Below are 19,334 nucleotides of genomic sequence, written 5' to 3' on the forward strand. Positions count from 1 at the left end.
GTATTGTGGCCACCTTCTATGGGGTCTTTTTACAAAGGCGCGGTAGCAGTTTAATGCACGGAATACCACGCATTAAACCGCTTGCCTCGCTAGTACCTAACGCCTCCATTGATGAGGCGTTAGGATTATAGGCTGCCACGGGGGTTAACGCATGATGAAATGTCCGACGCGCTAACCCCCATAGTGCGCCTTGATAAAAGGAGCCCTATGTTTCTGCCCATCCTTGAGGCTATATGCACTCTTTTTGTTTGGGTCTCACCACATCTGTGTAGGTAGAACCAAAGTTTCAGCCATCATGCTGTGGCTTTATTAAAGGTATGGTGTGAGGCCTGCAGTTTGTCTTTATATATAGACTTTGCTTCAGGTATGGACTTGACCAACTGTATTTTGATTTCTAGATGTGGGAGGGCAAATTTATGGTAGATATTTTTTCTCGCTGCTTAATTCTGTTCTGCTCTGCTCCCTTTTCCTACCTCTCAGGACTCTGTCCTTTTTGGGGATGAGCTTGTGTCTGGCGCTGATGTTTATCTGCTCCTGGTATTATGCACTTGTTGCCATGCTGGTTGCTGGACTGATCTATAAATACATTGAATACAGAGGGTGAGTCCAATTTCATAGACCATAGTGGTAAAGCACAAGGCGCACCCATGATAACACTTTCAAAATGTCAAACACTCAGGCCTGGATTGTATAAACGGCACTTAAATCGGTCACCGCCTAGAAAAATGGCACCAGCCGCATGTCAGTCATGCTTAGGCACCATTTACAGGCCTACATATCAGGCGCCTACATTTTTGGAGTCACGCTCTGCCCATAGAAACACTCACTTAGGCGTTAGGCACTGCTAAGGTGAGCGCCTAGGAAGTGACGCGAGAAATCAGCGAGCGGCTCAGTGCCAGGCAGGAGCGAGGAAAGATTGCTCATGCCCGGTACACTGCTGGGCCACGAGAACTCAAGGCAGCCATTCAGGGAGGGGCTCAGCACCGCTGGACCACTAGGGATTCAAAAAGGTACCAGGGGGGAGGGAGGTTAAAAAAATTGCCAGAGTCAGCTGGGACAGGAGATGGGAGGGATCCCTCCTGTTTCAGCCAACCCCACCAGGCCATACGGCAGGCCCGGCAGAGGCCTGCAACATGTCCGGGAGGGGGACAGGTAGGCGATGGCCCAAATGTAAGCCGAGATCCCCATTTGGGGGATTTTTGGGCCATATTTATGGCCCCAAAATCTCAGTTTATATTTGAGTATATATGGTACCTTTTATAGAATCAAGTAGGTGCCTATCGCCCAATTAAATTTTTTTTCAATTATTGAAACTATTGTAGGGATTTTGCCAATTAACCTCCTCTTTTACAAAGCTGCACTAGCGGCTGCCGCGTGGCAAAAGCCCCAAAGCCCTTTAAATTTCTTCGGGCTTTGAGGCAGTTACTGCTGCAGCAGATGCTAGTGGGGGGAGGGGGGAGATAAGTTAGGCCCCTTACTTTAGGCACTGTTTAGAGAATCTGACCCTCAATGAATATTGCCAAATAGCCGGAAAACATTTTTGATATAATAATAAAGAGAGGACCTTCACAGAAAGACGAATTATCGACCACATGGCACAGAGCTCCTTCCTCAATATAATCACTGGTTCATTGTGCTCCAGAATAAAATGTTAGTTTCATAGAAACAGGAACTTCTTCCTTGTTTCAAAAAGCAGCCTTTATTCACAATCTTCTTAGACCCTCAGCGTCACCACTCAGAACTCAACGTATCACTGTTCTGAGCTTTACGTGGCAAATCGTCACTGGGTCTGTATGTATTATTTTATATATTATTTTTAAGAGCTTAATTTATAATTTTAAATAGTATTCAGGCAACTTTAAATAGTTTTTCAATAGTTTACTTAGCTTGTATGCTGTTTTTCATGTAGTCAATGTCTATAGCAAGCAGGGTGTCTTAGCCGACATGTTTCGCGGGAACCGCTTTATCAAGGCTTCACCCCTATTAAAGATGCAAAGAATAGACAGTACTTTAGTTCCAACTCTTATTTAAGAAACCTGAAATATATCCAGAATAAAATGTAACACACCAGTGAGTCCCAGACTTCACAACCTAAAAGGAATTGTGTAACTGGATGCCAAAAGTTACAATTGGTTCTTGCATGTGTACTTGTGCAATGCACTGTTCTCCAAGGTAGCATGTCAATGCTTTAGCGCATACCTGCAAGAGGATCATACACATAAGTAGAGCAGTTAATTTTATTTTAATGTTTATTTCATAATTTATAGTCCGCATATCCTACAATTCTATGCGGATTACAAATTATTCAGGTACTTATGCATTGTTCCCTAACTATCCTGGGGCAATGGGGATTAAGTGACTTGCCCAGGGTCACAAGGAACAGTGCAGGATTTGAACCCACAATCTCAGGGTGCCAAGGCTGTCACTCTAACCACTGCACCACACGCTCCATTAGTCATTTTCTTGTGTTTCCATGTGTCACAATGGCAGAGCTGAGAAAGAATGGGGCGATGGAATTCGAGGATTATCTCTAAGCGCTGCTCGATACGCCCTTCTTCGCCTAGAGGAAGGACCCCCTCACACCAAGAACTGGAGGTACATCTAATACTTCCATCTTTCACTAAAGGTCAGAGAAAGACATACCCAGTGGCGTAGTAAGGGCGCAGCACACCTCCTCCTCTCTGCTCCCCCTCCTTAACGCGTGCGCCCCTTGCGTTCCCCTGAACCTTTTTTTACTTCCCCAGTGCAAGGTTGTTGCCCGCGTCAGCATTGGCGCTCACTCTAACATCACTTCCGGGACCTGCGCCTAGGAAGTAGCGTCAAAGCGCGAGCTGACACCGATGTGGGCATGCTGCTCACACCAGAGAAGTTTAAAAGGTACGGGGAAAGGGAAGGAGGCGTGCACGCGGGGCAGTGGAAAGAGGGTGGGGGAGGGGCGCCATTCACCCTTACTACACCACTGGACATACCACCCAATAGTCAGAGCTATTTAACTTGTCAGGATTGGCTCCTGGCTGGCTACATAGCACATAACTACCAAAGCGCTAATATTCAGAATAAGATGTCCACTGAATTTTAGCAGTAGCAGCTAACAGATAGTAGGCTATCTGCAAAAGTCAGACTGCTGGCTGGCTAAGTTAAGTGGTCAAACTGGCTCGCTTAAATAGCTGGTCTATTTTTGGCTGCTATAAACTTAGTTGCCAGAGGTTGTGGTAAAAACTGGTTTTAAGAAAGGTTTAGACAAATTCCTGGAGGAAAAGTCCATAGTCTGTTATTAAGACATGGGGGAAGCCTCTGCTTGCCCTGGATCGATAGCATGGAATGTTGCTACTCTTTGGGTTTTGGCCAGGTACTGGTGACCTGGATTGGCCACCGTGAGACCGAGCTACTGGGCTTGATGGACCATTGGTCTGACCCAGTAAGGCTGTTCTTCTGTTCTAATGATGACATGACCTGCTAAGTAGGCCAGGTATTCAATGCTGATCACTGGAAATGGCCCCATATTGAATATCCAGGCTCAGCCTGACCACAGAACTCAGCCCAGCTATCTCCCCTGGTCTGAATATCACACTTATAGAGAGCTGAATCTCACAAAAGGGTATTGTGAGAACAGAAAAATGAGGAAGTTTAATAGTCACTGAATGGATGAAAAATGGTTAACCAGAAGGCTGAATGTGCTAATGAGGAGACAGTGATTCTAGTTAAGGCTCTTCGGCTAGGAAAAGAGACGGCTGAGGGGAAACATGATTGAAATCTACAAAATCCTGAGTGGTATAAAATGGGTACAAGTGAATTGATTTTTTAGTCCATCAAAAATGTCAAAGACTAGGGAACACTTGATGAAGTTACAGGGAAATACTTTGAAAACCAATGGGAGGAAATATTTTTTTCACTCAGAGAATAGTTAAGCTCTGGAATGCATTCCCAGAGGATGTGGTAACAGTAGTTAACGTAGATAGGTTTAACATGTTCCTGGAGGAACATGTCCTAGGTTTGGACATGTTCCTGGAGGAAAAGTCCATAGTCTGCAAACGAGACAGACACTGGGAAAGCCACTGCTTGCCCTAGGATCAGTAGCATGGAATGTTGCTACTATTTGGGGTTTTGTCCTGAATTGGCCACTGTGGAAACATAAGAACATAAGAATAACCTTACTGGGGCAGAGCAATCCCAGTAGCCCGTTCTCACGGTGGCCAATCCGGGTCACTAGAACCTGGCCAAAACCCAAGGAATAGATGGACCTTTGGCCTGACCCAATATGGCAAAGAAATCACAGAAATATTAAGCAAGAAATTTTGGTAAAAAGGAAGTTTTAGACTGAGGAATAATCATATGAAAATGGAAGAGAATAGACTCCAGAGTAATAAAAAAGAGGTAGCAAGATTGATAAAAATAAACAAACAAGGGGAAAGCATAGAAAACTGTTAGTGATAGTGATTAGAGATACCGTAGATGTGCTGTGTTTGGGGGGGGGGGGGTTGTCTGATATCATGTTCCTTTATTTCTGTGAAGTTATATATAGGATATTGAGTAAGTGAATAATTGCTGGATGAAGAGATGGGAGCAAAGCAAATGGTTAATGAAGGAAAAGCGAAATCGTTTTATACAGGATGGTTTGTGTGGACAACTGTCTAGTTGCCTATGGGATATTCCTTGACCTCAAAATCTCTGAAGAATCCTTCTGATTTGTTAAATGTAATTTACAGGCCTCAGTTGCTCGTTCTGGTCCGAGTGGATCAGGACCAGAATGTGGTCCATCCACAACTCCTCTCTCTCACATCGCAGCTCAAAGCAGGGAAGGGACTCGCCATCGTTGGCTCATGTCTAGAAGGGACCTATTTGGATAATCACCCACAGTCACAGCGTGCTGAGGAGGTAAAAGAGATAAGCTAATATTCTGCCATTATTAGGTGAGAGAAATGAAGGTGCTTTTTTTGCATCCATTACAAAATGCGGTATTGTGACCCAGCGCGGCAAATGCGACACAGTCCATAGGAACTGAATAAGCTGTATCATATTTGCCTTGTAAAAGGGGTCCTATGTTACCAACAGGAAGCCAAAAATGTGAGCATAATCTTGTTCTTATTCGCATGACCCTAACTGTATAGTATCCATATGACCCCATGGAGTAGTTACTAATACCTCGAAAAGCAGCACAGAGACCCCACGTGATTAAAAATAGATGAACAAACTAGTGGGATGGAAGAGATGTTTCCAAACGGGATCTTTATTTGAGATAAAAATATATATGAGCCATGACTCAACGCTGCGAGCGTTTTGGTACATTGCCTTCTTCAGGAGTTTGTCGATATATTCAAGATAAGCACATCAATCCAGTGGCATAGTAATGGGAGGGGCGGTCCACCCCGAGTGCCATGTTGGTGGGGGCACCGGCACCTCTCATCCTCTCGGCCCCCCCCCACCTCTTCCCACTCCTCACATTGCCACGCTCACGCCCCCTCCCTTCCCCCATACCTCTAGTTGTTCACTGCCACGAGCAACAACTTCAACGTGCCCCTTGCGACCGCATCGTCTCTCCCGCTGATGTCACTTCTGGGTGCCATGCATAGGATGTGACGTCAGTGGGAGAGACGACAGGGTCATGAGGGGCACGTCAAAGTTCTTGTTTGCTCACGGCAGGGAACAAGTAGAGGTACGGGGGAAGAGTAGGGGGCACACGTGCGGCGGAGGGGGGGGGGGGCAGAGTCAAGGGCAGGGCGCCACTGCCCCGGCCGCCTCTCACTCTTCCTACACCATTGCATCAATCGTCTAATAATAAGAGTTGTGCTTATCTTGAATATATCTACAAACTTTTTACCATATACTCGTATTATAGATTTTTGCAATTAAAATGTTCTCATATACCCCCTTTTACTAAAACGCGATAGCAATTATTAGCGCAGGGAGCCGCGCTGAATGCTCCACACTGCTTCCGATGCTCATTGGAACTGTATGAGCGTTGGGAGCAGCATGGAGCATTTTTGGCGTGGCTCCCTGCGCTAAAAAACGCTATCGCGGTTTAGTAAATGGGGGGAGGGAGTTAGTGAATAATGCGCTGTGGGGTTCTTTTACTAAACCACTACTAATAATAATCAGTTTATATACCGCAAGGCCGTAAAGCTCTATGCGGTTTACAGTAGTTAAAAAAAACAATAAAATAAGTTGAATAGAACTAAAAAAGTTAAAAGCCAATAATTAGTAAAATTTGCAGTTACTGTGTGGCTTAATTTAGGATTTTGCCACAGAGTAGCTGTCAATTTAATGCTGCATCTGTTGGGGGCATTCCCACTCTTTTTGGTGCAGGTTGTATGTTAACATTGACACACAGATGCCTGAAGTTAGGTACCTAAATTTGAAAAGCTTAATCAGCACCCAGAAATTAGCACCTTATAATTGGCTTAAATTAAAACAAATTGGATGGTAGTCATCTAGGTTTTTAGGTGCCTTCCAGTTTCAGGTTGGCGCCTAGTCCTAGGCATCGACCAGCAAGTGGGCATGGTTAGGGGGGGGGTGGATCGTGGGTGTGTTTAGCCTGTAGGCGCTGATATTTAGGCCAAGAAAACCCTGGCGTAAATAGAGTGCGCTTAAGATTAGGGTGCTGCCAGGCACCATTCTATAAAGGGCGCCTAACTTAAGATCGACCGGCACTAAGTTTTGGGTGCCATTTGTAGAATCGGGGCCTAAGTATCTGCTCCGGGGTTCAATAAATGGTGCACAAATTTCCCGTATGAAGAAAGACTGAGCAAATTGCAGCTCTACACTCTCGAAGAGCGTAGGGAGAGGGGAGACATGATTGAGACTTTTAAGTACATCACGGGACGGGTCGAGGTGGAAGATGAAATCTTTCTTTTGAAGGGACCCTCGACCACAAGGGGTCATCCGCTCAAGCTCAGGGGAGGGAAGTTTCGTGGAGACGCCAGGAAGTACTTCTTCACGGAGAGAGTGATTGAGCATTGGAACAAGCTTCCAGTGCAGGTGATCGAGGCACGCAGCATCTCAGACTTCAAGAATAAATGGGATACCCATGTGGGATCCCTACGAGGGTCATGCCAAGGGATAGGGTCACTAGGGTATAGACTTGAAAGAGCGGGTCAGTAGAGTGGCAGCATAATTACAATTATACTTAAGGGGGTCATTAGACTTAATAGGGAGGGTCAATAGTGTGGGCAGACTTGATGGGCTGTAGCCCTTATCTGCCGTCATCTTTCTATGTTTCTATGTTAATATTGTGCGCTATCCTGAAATGTGAGCGCCACTAAATTAGCTAAGAGCCAAGTAATGCTAATAATTGGGTGTAGTGATCAATTATTGACATTAATTGGCAATGTTTTAGATTTAAATGCACATCTTGCTCTTGTTTTCGAATTAGGCGCCGGCATTTAGACCAAGAAAACCCTGGCATAAATAGGGTGAGCCTAAGTGTTAGAATGCTTAGCACTCGCTAAGCTTGATTCTATAATGGATGCCTAACTTTTAAGGAATCATTCTTAGTGCCACACTAATCTGCGCCAACTTTATAGGCAACATATATAGAATTGGGCCCTAACTGCGCCACACTCATGCCCTCACCCCCGTACCTCTTTAAATCTTCGCCAGCAGGAGCAACTTCTCCAGCCTGCTGCTTGTACCAGCTTGGCTCTGCTCTGAAATCACTTCCTGGTCGTGGGGTCAGGATGTGACATCAGAGGGAAAGCCAACGCCGGCTTGAGCAGCAGGTCGGAGAAGTTGCTCATTGCACTGGTAAATATTTAAAGAGATATGTGGGGGGGGGAGGAGGGCGTGAGGGGGGAAGAAGCGGGGGGACAGAGAGGAGGTCATGGGGAGGCACCACTACCTTCCATGCCCATTCTCCACCCATGCTACACCCCGAGACAAAACGCTATTAACGTGCAGTTTACCATGTGTTAACTGCAAAAATACCACAAAATCCCATAATGCAACCCTGCACTAGCAGTTAAGTGCTTAACACAGTTTAGTAAAAGGACCCCAATGAGAACAAATTTTATAGAGCCGATTTAAGCTACTTACATTAATTCGCCGTCTGAAAATTGCCTTCCCTCGAGGAAGATTTGAGAGGAGGTGTTCCTGGGTATTCCTGGGTCTTGGGATAGGAAAAGTGTATTTTTCTAGCAAACCTCTACCTGCAAAAAAGCAACTACAAGTGTCTACCTTAAGAAAGGTGCATTAATTTGACGTGATATAGAATATGTAAACATGTCCCACGCTGTTCATATTTTTTAAATGCAAAATGACTTGGAAAAAACTGACATTTGGGGGGACAGAGCTAAAGGCAAAGCCAAGAATTGTCCAGGCACATCCACTATTCAATGCTGGTTCCTGGTTAACTGTCCAAGCAAGTAGGCCAATATATATAGCATTCAGTTGCGTAGTAAATGTGAGTGGCGCCCCTCCCACACCCCCCCTGCTGCACACACACACCCTTCCCTTTCCCCATGCCTTTTTAACTTCTCTGGCTTGGTGTCAGCTCGCCCTTTGACTTCTTAGGCGCAGGTCCAGATAGTGATGTCAGAGAGAGCGCTGATGCCGATGTGGGCAGCAACCATGCGCCAGGGAAGTAAAAAAGGTATGGGGGATATGGACCGGCACTGAATATCCATATCTAATTCATCCAACACAACCAGCATTTAAGAAAATGCTCACCACTGTGGGCTGAATAACCTGGTAGTGTTATATGAATACAGGAGATTCTAACTTCTCAAGGTAGAACAAAGGTAGACAAAAGAGGTGACCTGTGATGCTGAATCTGTTTATTCACTGTTAAGACCCGACACATAAGGCTTTCCTCAGGGCTCTTGTTTCCAATGGAGTACAATTTCTCGCATATGTCTCTTATCTAAAAAGATGGCAATTAAGACACTGTTAGAAGCCTAATAACTATTCTGGCAACAATCTAAGGCATCCACTCAAAGTGAAAGTGAAAGTCACTTTGAGTGGATGCGTGAGATTGTTGACACTGTTAGAAGCCTGATCACTATACTGGCAATAATCTCACGCATCCACTCATACTGACTTTCACTTTCACTTTGAGTGGATGCGTGAGATTGTTGTCAGAACAGTGACTAGACTTCTAACAGTGTCTTAATTACCATCTTTAAAGATAAGAGACATATGCGAGAAATTGTACTCCACTGGAAACAAGACCCCTGAGGAAAGCCTTATGGCCGAAACACGTACGTATCGGGTCTTAACAGTGAATAAACAGATTGAGCATCACAGGTTGCCTCTTTTGTCTTCTTTTGTTTGACCTGGTAGTGTCCCATCTCTTGATGCTCACTTTTCACACCTCACGTCTGTTTTGTGTGTCTCTCTTGTTTATTTCCCTTTGATCTGACCATTTCTTTCTTATTTTTCTTAATGCCGTTTCCCACTCCCTTGCCATCTCACATTTATACAGTCCATTCGCAGATTGATGGAAGCTGAGAAGGTAAAAGGTTTTTGCCAGGTAGTGATTTCCTCAAATCTTCGCGATGGCATATCTCATCTGATCCAGTCCAGTGGACTTGGGGGATTACAGCACAACACCGTGCTGGTGGGGTGGCCGAGAAACTGGCGGCAAAAGGAAGATCACCAGACCTGGAGAAACTTTATAGGTAGGTTACATAGAGGGGCATTTTCGATCTGACGTCTAAATCTGAGTGCAGATGTTTTACGTAAGACGCGCAAAAATCCAGCAATGAACATGACCATTTTCTAAACAGGCAATGTCCATCTCTTGCTTTGAAAATAGCCATTTCTCAGATTTGTTTTTGCACAGTGTATCAATGTTTTTGAACTATTTTTTTTTTTTTTGGGAGGGGGGGGGTGAAACCACACAAAACAAGCCGTTCGATGTAAGCATTTGGCATGGGATTTAAACTGCGCCGCTTGGTTTTAGAGGGCCTATCAATCACTGACACTTTATGGCACATCAACATCTCTCTTAGTCTCTGCAGACGCTGATATTACTGTGTTCTTTTCCCATCATGCATCGCTATTAGCAAAAATTAGCATTCCCCAGTTGGAATATTTTTCTCATTTGATGAAGGAAGAAGGAAATAATCATTTTTTAGTATTCCTCGTGTGTATTGCCTTTGTGATATTCAAATTAGCCAAAACAAACCGTGACTAGTGAACTGCAGAAAATCACATGCGGCTAGGATTACATTGCATCCATTATACTGTCTAACATCCTCTCCTCACATGCTTTCCGATAGAACAAATTGGTTATTTTTTTTTTTTTTAAGCTTATTTCTATCCAGCCCTCACCTCTCTGGAACAAGTTTCTTCCTAACAGCGGTGAAATGCAGGCTTGGTTTAAGAGAGAGCATTTCAGGAATGTACTGGAATGCTGAGCAAACCTTCCCATCGTTTGGCAATATCTCTCATGCTACAGGACTCTCTAATCGAATGATTGCCTGTAACTTAAGTTCAAGGTCCTGAGCCTAAGGCGATGGAATGGACAATAAAACCTTTTTATCAAGGGGGCTATCACCTTTAGAAAATGGAGCTAAGAGAAAGCTAAACTGGTAGATTACCCTGGAGCCTCCCTTGAATTGGCTTAGATAAATGTTCTCTGCTCTAGGTTAAAATAAATCTCCTAGGAATTTCAATCAACCAGTTGGGAAATAGAAATAGGTACTGGGAGGGGCAGGGCATTTCTCTAAGTCAGTGATTCTCAACCGTATTCTGGAGCCACACCAAGTCAGTTGAGTTTTCAGGATGATCGTAATGGAACATGCATGAGCTAAATTTGCATTCAGTGGGTCTTTGATATATGCAAATCTAGGTTGTGCATGTACATTGCAGTAATCTTGAAAACCCAGGAAAGTGTTGAGAAGGACTTCTACAAGCAACCAGGGTTACCAGACGTCTGGATTTTCCCGGGCATGCTCTCTTTTTAGAGGACTGTCTGGATGTCCGGACATATTTTTTAAAATGCAGCAGCCTGTCCAGTTTTTCAAGTTCAGGGCCGCATCTGGAGGGCCTCCAAGTATATGCAGGTGTGACAATGATGTCACACGCATGCGCACAAGCATGTGGCATCACTATGCCACACCTGCGTGTGCTCAGAGGCCCTCCAAACGTGGCTCCGAGCTCGAGAAGAGGTTTGAGGGCGGGGCCGAGGCAGAGCAGGGCATGACTTGGGCAAAACAGGGTGGGGCTGGGTGAAACTGGGTGGGGCGGGGGCGGGGCCATGTGTCCGAATTTTACTGTTATATAATCTGGTAACCAAAAGACTCATGTTTCCTCCATGTCTCCTTATGTCCACTTCTCTTTCCACGAACAAACCACAGTGGAGATACGTAGTAATGTTGGTGTGCAGTTTATTCTTAAATCATAAAAGTCTGTGTGGTGGCTCAAACTTTTATGATTTACTAGTCTTATAGCCCGTTACATTAACGGGTTCTAGAATATATGTGTGTGTGTCTCTCTTTATTTCTTTCTCTCTCTCTCTCCTTAGCCGCTTTCTTTCTTTCTGTCTTTCTTTTTCCTTGGCTGTCCATCACCACCCCTTGCCTGCTCCCCCTGTCCATTCTTCCTTCCTTTTACCTCCCCTGTGTCCACCACCACCCCTTCACTGCTCTCCTTATGCAGCAGCAGGCCTTCTCCCTTTGTTTTACCTCCCCCCTGTCCATCAGCACCTCTTTCCTTCACATTCCCTCCTCCTCCATTTCCCTCCCTCCACACCAGTTCCCTGTGCACCTGCCCCTGTCTTCTTTTCTTTCTCCCTTCCTCCCTCTGTCTGTCTGTCCGAAGCAGCATTCCCTCCCCCTCCATTTCCCTTCCCCCACACCAGTTCCCTGTGCACCTGTCCCTGTGTCTTCTTTTCTTTCTCCCTTCCTCCCTCTGTCTGTCTGTCCAAAGCAGCATTCCCTCCCCCTCCATTTTTCTCCCCCCACACCAGTTCCCTGTGCACCTGCCCGCGTCTTTCTTCTTTTCTTTCTGTCTCCCTTCCTCCCTCTGTCTGTCTGTCCAAAGCAGCATTCCCTCCCCCTACACCAGTTCCCTGTGCCTGCATTAGCGTTTCCTCTACCCCCTTTCCCTTCCCGCAGGCCCGACTACACATGGCGATTTAAGCAGTGTGTCAGCAGTCTTCACATGCTGCTTCGGGTCCTTCTACTGCCCTGATTTACTCTGGCACGTCCGGAGCAAATCAGGGCAGTAGAAGGGCCCGAAGCAACGTGTGAAGACTGCTGACAGGCTGCTTAAATCGCCAGTCGGGCCTGCGGTAAGGGAAGAGGGGAGGGGCGGCAAATGAGTCGGGTCCCGGGCAGCGGAAAGTTGCTGGGCTCCTTGGTGGGGGCGCTGAGTGGCTGCGATCCCTCTCCTCCCAGACCCCCCCCCCCCACGGAGGAACGGAGATCGGCGGTTACAGTCGCTGGCTTTGGCGTCTTCTATCCACTGCGGCCAACCCTAGCGGAAACAGGAAGTAGTCAGAGAGGGCGGCCCGCAGTGGACAGAAGACAGCAAAGCCAGGTGAAGACAGCATTTAAAAGCGGGTGAGCTGGCGAGAAGGAGGAGGTGGTGGTTTTGGCAGTGAGTGAGGGCGGGAGGGGGGAGTCGCCGGCTGTGCTGTGCTTTCCCAATCTCAGTGGCGCTGCCGTTGGTGTCAGAGCTCGCCGCCTTTGTGAGGTAATACGCGCGCATGCGCACTCGTGCGGCCACATCCCGACAGAAAAGGGATCAGGGAACACGTTTTTCTACTGCGCATGCGCGGGCTAGCATTTTATTATTTAAGATGAATAAACTGCGGTTCATAGTCTTAAGTGCGTGAGACAAACGGGCGCTGACAATTCAGCGCAAGACTTCAGCGCGCTGTAGGAAAACCTTCTTTTAAAGGGCTCCAACGGGAGGTATTGGTGGGGAACCCCCCCCCATTTACTTAATAATGATCGTGCTGGCGTTGGGGAGGGTTTTGGGGGGTTGTAACCCCACATTATACTGGAAACTTAACTTTTTCCCTATTTTTTTAGGGAAAAAGTTAAGTTTTCAGTATAATGTGGGGGGTTACATCCCCCCAACATGGCAGCGCAATCCCTATTAAGTAGAGTGGGGGCTTCCCCCCCACACCTCCTGTCGGAGCCCTTTAAAAGAAGGTTTTCCTGCGGCGCTGAAGTCTTGCACTGAATTGTCATCGCTCGTTTGTCGGCGCCCATTTGTCTCATAGAAACATAGAAAATGACGGCAGAAAAGGGCCAAAGCCCATCAAGTCTGCCCACTCTAATGACCCACCCCCTGACTTTACCCCCCTAGAGATCCCACGTGCTTTTGTCCCGTCACCATAAACTGCACACCAACATTACTACGTATCTCCTCTGTGATTTGTTCGTGTCTACTTGGATTGTGGAGATCTTTCTCCTGGTTTGTTTGACCACTTCTCTTTCCAATCACAGAGCTTGTCCGAGAAACCACTGCAGCACACCTGGCACTAATTGTCACCAAGAATGTTGTCATGTTTCCGGGCAACCAGGAAAGGTTTTCCGAAGGCAGCATTGATGTTTGGTGGATCGTCCATGACGGAGGGATGCTGATGCTTCTGCCTTTCCTTCTGGGACACCATAAGGTAATTAAAAAAATGAAGAGGGTGAAGAAGAGGCATGCTGCACGCAACGAGGGGAAAAAATGATATCGCTATGTACTGTGAGCAGAAAGAAAGATGTTTGAGACCTGACGTGGAGCAGTGGTTCTCGCCCCAGTCCTAAGGACACATCCAGGTCCTTATGCTCAAAACTCACTGTGCCTTTAATGATCAACTCTAAACCAGTTTTAACCTCTTTAGCTTCAAAGTATTTCAGCTATTGATGACCAAAACGGCAAATCGCAGCCTTTTCCGTGGTTTGTAGCAGCCTCCGAAATCATATGTAAATAGATTACAACAAACTCATCGATATTAAAATGAGCACTCCAATCAATGCCCAGGTGATGCACAAAATGAAGTGCTGATTTTTAACGCTCCGAAATCTCCAACAGGTCTGGTGGTGGCGATAGTACTAAAAAAAAAGCATCCCGAACAGCAGATTTTTAAAAATTTTTAATGGGGACAGAAATTATGTGTGTGTTACACACGCATAGTACCTGTCCCCATTGAAAATAATATTTTTTTTAAAAACTCCTGCTGGGACCCCACACCCCAACGACAGCTCACACCTCCCCCAAACTTAAAAAATCATCATGACGGAAGCCCAATCCCTCCTGCCACTGGTGCCTCGCCGTGAACCCCCAAACTCCTTCTGCAAACTCCAAACTGTCCCACATATCTCTAAATTGAAGATTGGTAGGAGGGATGCCCACTCTCTCCTGTCGCCAGGGCCCCACTACGAATCCCTGTCTCCCCCCCATACCTCTATATTGAAGATCGGCAAGAAAGATGTCCACTCCCTCCTGCCACTGGGGCCCTCCATTCCCTCCTGCTGGCAAGCCTGCCTCTTCAAAATGGCAGGCCATCCCCTTCCTGGTGCATCCTAAGGGGCCTAAGGCTCTGACCCAGACACTGGGAGGGGCCTAAGACTCTGATTGGTCCCTCTCATAGATATCTGAACCAATCAGTCATAGGCCCTTCCTATTGCATCCAGAATGCAATAGGAAGGGCCTCCTATGGGCGCCTTAGGTGCCTGTGCCAATCAGTCTTAAGCCCCCTCCCTTGCATCCCAGGATGCATTGGGAAGGCTCACCATTTTGAAGAGGTGGCATCTTTTCTGCCAGTCTTCAATTTAGAGGTATATGGAGGGATTCAGGTGTTCATGTGGGGTGTTCATGGGCTTGCAGCAGGGCCCTGGCAGCAGGAGGGAGTGAGTATCCCTATTGCCAATTTTCAATTTTTAGGTAGGGGGTGGGAGTTCACCAGGGGGGGGGGGGGCAGTGGCAGGAAGTAGTGGGCATCCCTCCTACCGATCTTCTCTGGCCATTTTATTATTTTTTAAAGTTGCTCTTCTTGCCCTGAAGAGCTGAGTGACAAGAGGCTGCTTCAGGGCATCCCTGCCAGCTCTCTGCATGTGTCAGTCACTTTCTCCAACAACTGATTGGATGGAACTACAGCGGACCTCTGCGAAACTCATTTGCATGCAAAATTGTTTCAACATCGATCACCATTTTCAAATCAGACTATTTACTGGCACCTCAGCGACCCACAGAATTTTAACGGTGGTTTTAGAGAATCTGGCCCCAGTCAGCTAGGTTTTCAGGATACCCACAATGAATATGCATGAGATAAATTTGCATGCACTACCTCCATTGTATTCAAATATATCTCATGCATATTTATTGTGGGTATCCTGAAAACCTGACTGTCCTGGATGTGCTCCAAGAACTGCGTGAGAACCTTTGCCGTGGAGAAACGAAAGTCCAATGACAGATTTGTAAAGATGTATCATTTGTCTCATGGTGCAAAGAATAAAACTGAGGAGCTTTAATTAAAAAAAAAAAAAAAAAAAAAAGGCAGAGAGACAAAGGAAATGGAACATCAGTGATAGTGAGTTTGTTTCATGCTTAAAAAATGCAACTGGAGCAGGAAATTAGGTCATGCAGTGCCTAGGGAAAAGACACCAGGAATACTGAAGAAATGGTCTGATTTGAAGGGAAGAAGCCGATCAATTACTTGATGCTAGAGACCCAACCTGAACTGAGGTCCCTCGGTAAGCCATAAATTTACCAGCAGGAAGATATGGGCTGATATATTCAAAGGCCATTGTGCAAAATGCATAATTATCTCATGTCTGTAAGAGGCCAGATATTATCCATATATTTGTGGAGTGAGGTTAGAAGAGGAGCTAGGGTGAGCCCAAAATCATCTAGATAAGTTAAGCATTTAGTTTAGGCCCGCTGATAGAAAAAGAGGCAGGTATGATAGGGATAGATATTCAACTGGTGGTGGTCGCTGTTTTGTGGTATGAGCGGTTAACGTAGCTGGTTTTAAGAAACGTTTGGACAATTTCTTAGAGGAAAAGTCCGTAGTCCGCCATTGAGACCGACATGGGAGAAGCCACTGCTTGCCCTGGGTCAGTAGCATGGAATGTTGCTATTCTTTGGGATTCTAGAAGCTTGCTAATCTTTGAGATTCTGCATGGAATCATGATACTCTTTGGGGTTCTGGAATATTGCTACTCTGGGTTTTTGCCAGGTACTAGTGACCTGGATTGGCCACCGTGAAGACGGGCTATTGGGCTAGATGAACCTTTGGTCTGACCCAGTAAGGCTTTTCATATGTTCGTTTTTTGGCCACTGCCAGCTTTATCCCTGGATATTCAATGGCCAGCCATGTCTGGACACTGGCATTGCATAACCGAGTATTGTCGGCTTGCTAATACTTATGTGGTTAAGTGCAATATGCAGGAGTGGAGTGGTGGCCTAGTGGCTAGAGTTGCAGTCTCACTACCCTGAGGTTGTGGGTTTAATCCCAGACTGCTCCTTGTGACTTTGGACAAGTCTCTTAGGGCAGGATTTTCAAAAACCCACATTAAAAAGCGACGGTCTGCTAATGCAGCCGTGTTGATAGCAAATCTAAAAAAGTGAGACTTTTTTTTTTAAAACCCGCATACAAATAAGGTCGGTGGACAGCAGCGAAGATTCGCTAAATTAGCATGTGCCCATCGCTGATGACAGCAATGGGCACATGCACAGAAAACACATCAAGAAGACCCCCCAAAAAAACCCCACAACAACAGCCCACTGTCAACCAACAAACACCCCCCAGCAATGGGAGAGATGCCCACACTCTCCCGCTTGCAAGAACATCCCTGACATTATCAGACCCAACCCGACCCCCACAGCGGGGGTCCTGCCCAATGCAATTTCAAGGAAGCTTTTAAAAACCCAGAAGAAGTGCTGGGTTTTTAAAAGCTGTCCAGACCCCCTGACATGTCCTCAAGAGAGAGGACATGTCTGGGGAAATCCAGAGATCTGGTAACCCTAGCAAGACTCCAGGGAACTTGCCTCCTCCTAGAGATTGAAAACACAATATTGAAGCACTGCCCCCTATTGGTAGCAATGTAGGGCTAGATTCACAAAGCAAACCGATCGGTTTGCGACCCCTTTGTGACCAGATTTCCCTCGAGCCCCATTCACTAACCTCTCCTGCTATCCAATTCGAATCCGTGCATGCAAATGAGGAGAAACACATGCAAATTAGGCAAGAACGCGATTCACAACACAAATTTTCCAAACCGACTGGGCTGGCCGATCATCCCAAGAAGCGACTGCTCCATATAAGCCCTGCTCTGACCCGATCTGTCTCCTGCCTGCTCTCCCCGAATGTCGCCCTGCTCTGCCCTGATGTCTTCTGCCTGTTCACCCGATTGCTACCCCCCCCCCCCCCGATCGCTGCCCTGCTCTGCCCCATCTCTCCTGCCTCCTCCTGCTCTTCCCCACTCTATGATCCCATGGTTTTAACCCGCAGATTTAAAGCGGGTTAAAACCACGGGCTCACTGGTCTACAAAAGTTTTTAAAAAGTTAAACAAAAAAAAAAAGTTGCAGCCCTGAACATGCCTGCCTGCCCCGACTCACCCACCCTTCCACGCAGTGCACGGGCTCCTTAAAAAAAAAATAAAAAAATCTATGCCGGGATGGTCTGCGCATGTGTTGGGATCGCTATCGAGCGATCCGGGCAGGCAGTTGGGGGGTGTTCCTCCAATCGCCCCCATCTGCATATTAGGGTTTCCTGAATTCATCGGACCTGCCCAGATCGGTCCTGATCGGGCAGGTTTGTGAATCTAGCCCGTAGTTGGAAGACATCTGCTCAGCTTAGAGAGAACAGTGGAAACATATTAAGTTAGACTAGTTAAGAAGTGTGACTGACCTTTAACTTTCTATGTATGAGACAGTGATTTCTAGTGTTCTCTGCAGTCTCTACTGCCCTCTAGTGCTCATTTGCTTGTAGTACTTGTAGAACAGGAATGAAATACCAAAAGGTGTTTTGGTTTGTGTTTTTTTTGCAAAAGTTAGTTTCCTTTCTCTATCCATCCTTTCATCTGTTCATTTTTTTTTAATTTGTTTTCTATCCCATTTTCCCCAAAGAGCTCAGAATGGGTTATAGGTTAAACATACATAATGTACAGTTACAATTAACAAGTTACAATTTGCCATAGATTCAGTACAAATTTTACGATACAAATTTTTATCCTAACTTGACACATACTAGGAATCTAATACCAATATACATAATATACAGTTTACAGGTTAAGTTTTTATCCGAACGTGATACATACAGGGATCTAGTAGCCATGTACATTTCTGTATAATCCTTTGGTCATGGGCAGGAAAGTTAGGTGAAGAGGTCTGTTTTTATTGCTTTCCTAAAGTTGAGGAGTCCTTAAGGGGGCAGTCGATTCCAGTGGCTCAGTAAGAACGTCATGTGTAGGTTTGCAGTTGAAGAGCAATGACCAGGTGGGGTTTTGAGGCGTATTTCATCCTGGGAGCGGAGAGACCTGTTCGGCACATACGGAGGGAGCTCGGTCGTCATGTAGCCCGGTGCCATGTCATGCAAGGATTTGAGCGCTAGCATCAGGCACAATGTTTGGCTACGGGCAGCCAGTGAACCACCAATAGAGCCTGGGAGACAGGGTCGTGGGCATGGAGGTATTTTAGAAGTCTGATTGCCGCGTTTTGTACATCTGGAGACGTTGTACATGCTATCTTTCCAGGCACCACACCAGACACCTAAATCGAGAATGATTCTTGGAGAAAAGATAGTGAGATGATTCTAGGGTTACCATATGGCTCCAGGAAAAGGAGGACGGATTGAGATATTGAGGTTTTACTTCCATTACTTTCAATGGAAATAAAACCCTGATGTCTCAATCCGTCCTCCTTTTCCTGGAGCCATATGGTAACCCTAGATCAGGGGTAGGGAAAATCCTGAAAACCCGACTGGAATATGGCTCTCGAGGACCAGAGTTCCCTACCCATCCCTAGATGATTCCCTAGAAAGACTAATTGCTATTTTTAAGTTGTTATTCAATCATTTATAACAATACATTATGTAATATCAATTGCATTAAACTGCCTCACTTAACAGGAGCATAGCCAGTCCTTTGATTTGGAGAGGGGGGCTCAGAAGTAGATTGAGGGTGGGAACAATGCGTTCCCTCCCCCCCCCCCCCCCACCGTGCCAGAAAGAAAACCTTTCCTTACAGGGATGCTGAAGCCCTGCCAGCCAGACCTCATCCTTGCATTGCTGCAGTACAGAGGAAGTCGGCATGCCTCCAGCTGCTGATGCTGGGATTCCTCGAGCATGCTCAGTTTTTGCGTGAACTGAGCATGCCCGAGGAGTTCCTGCGTTGGCAGCAGCAGGCATGCCGACTTCTATACTTCAACCATGTGAGGAAGAGGAGAGCAGTTC

General features: G+C 46.2%; 1 protein-coding gene across 1 annotated transcript in view; it reads left to right on the forward strand.

Annotated features, from left to right (window-relative positions):
* The window catches only part of SLC12A5 (solute carrier family 12 member 5), a gene marked incomplete at its 5' end in the record, with an annotated part of 142,652 nt that overhangs the window by 88,466 nt on the left and 34,852 nt on the right, over positions 1-19,334 (forward strand). The window contains 5 exons of the mRNA XM_033962619.1: positions 481-600; positions 2,491-2,595; positions 4,707-4,875; positions 9,416-9,611; positions 13,395-13,564. Coding sequence (XP_033818510.1) covers positions 481-600; positions 2,491-2,595; positions 4,707-4,875; positions 9,416-9,611; positions 13,395-13,564 — 760 coding nt within the window. The remainder of the gene's footprint in view (positions 1-480; positions 601-2,490; positions 2,596-4,706; positions 4,876-9,415; positions 9,612-13,394; positions 13,565-19,334) is intronic.

This window comes from Geotrypetes seraphini, chromosome 11 (genome assembly GCF_902459505.1).
Source record: "Geotrypetes seraphini chromosome 11, aGeoSer1.1, whole genome shotgun sequence".
Lineage (NCBI taxonomy): Eukaryota > Metazoa > Chordata > Amphibia > Gymnophiona > Dermophiidae > Geotrypetes > Geotrypetes seraphini.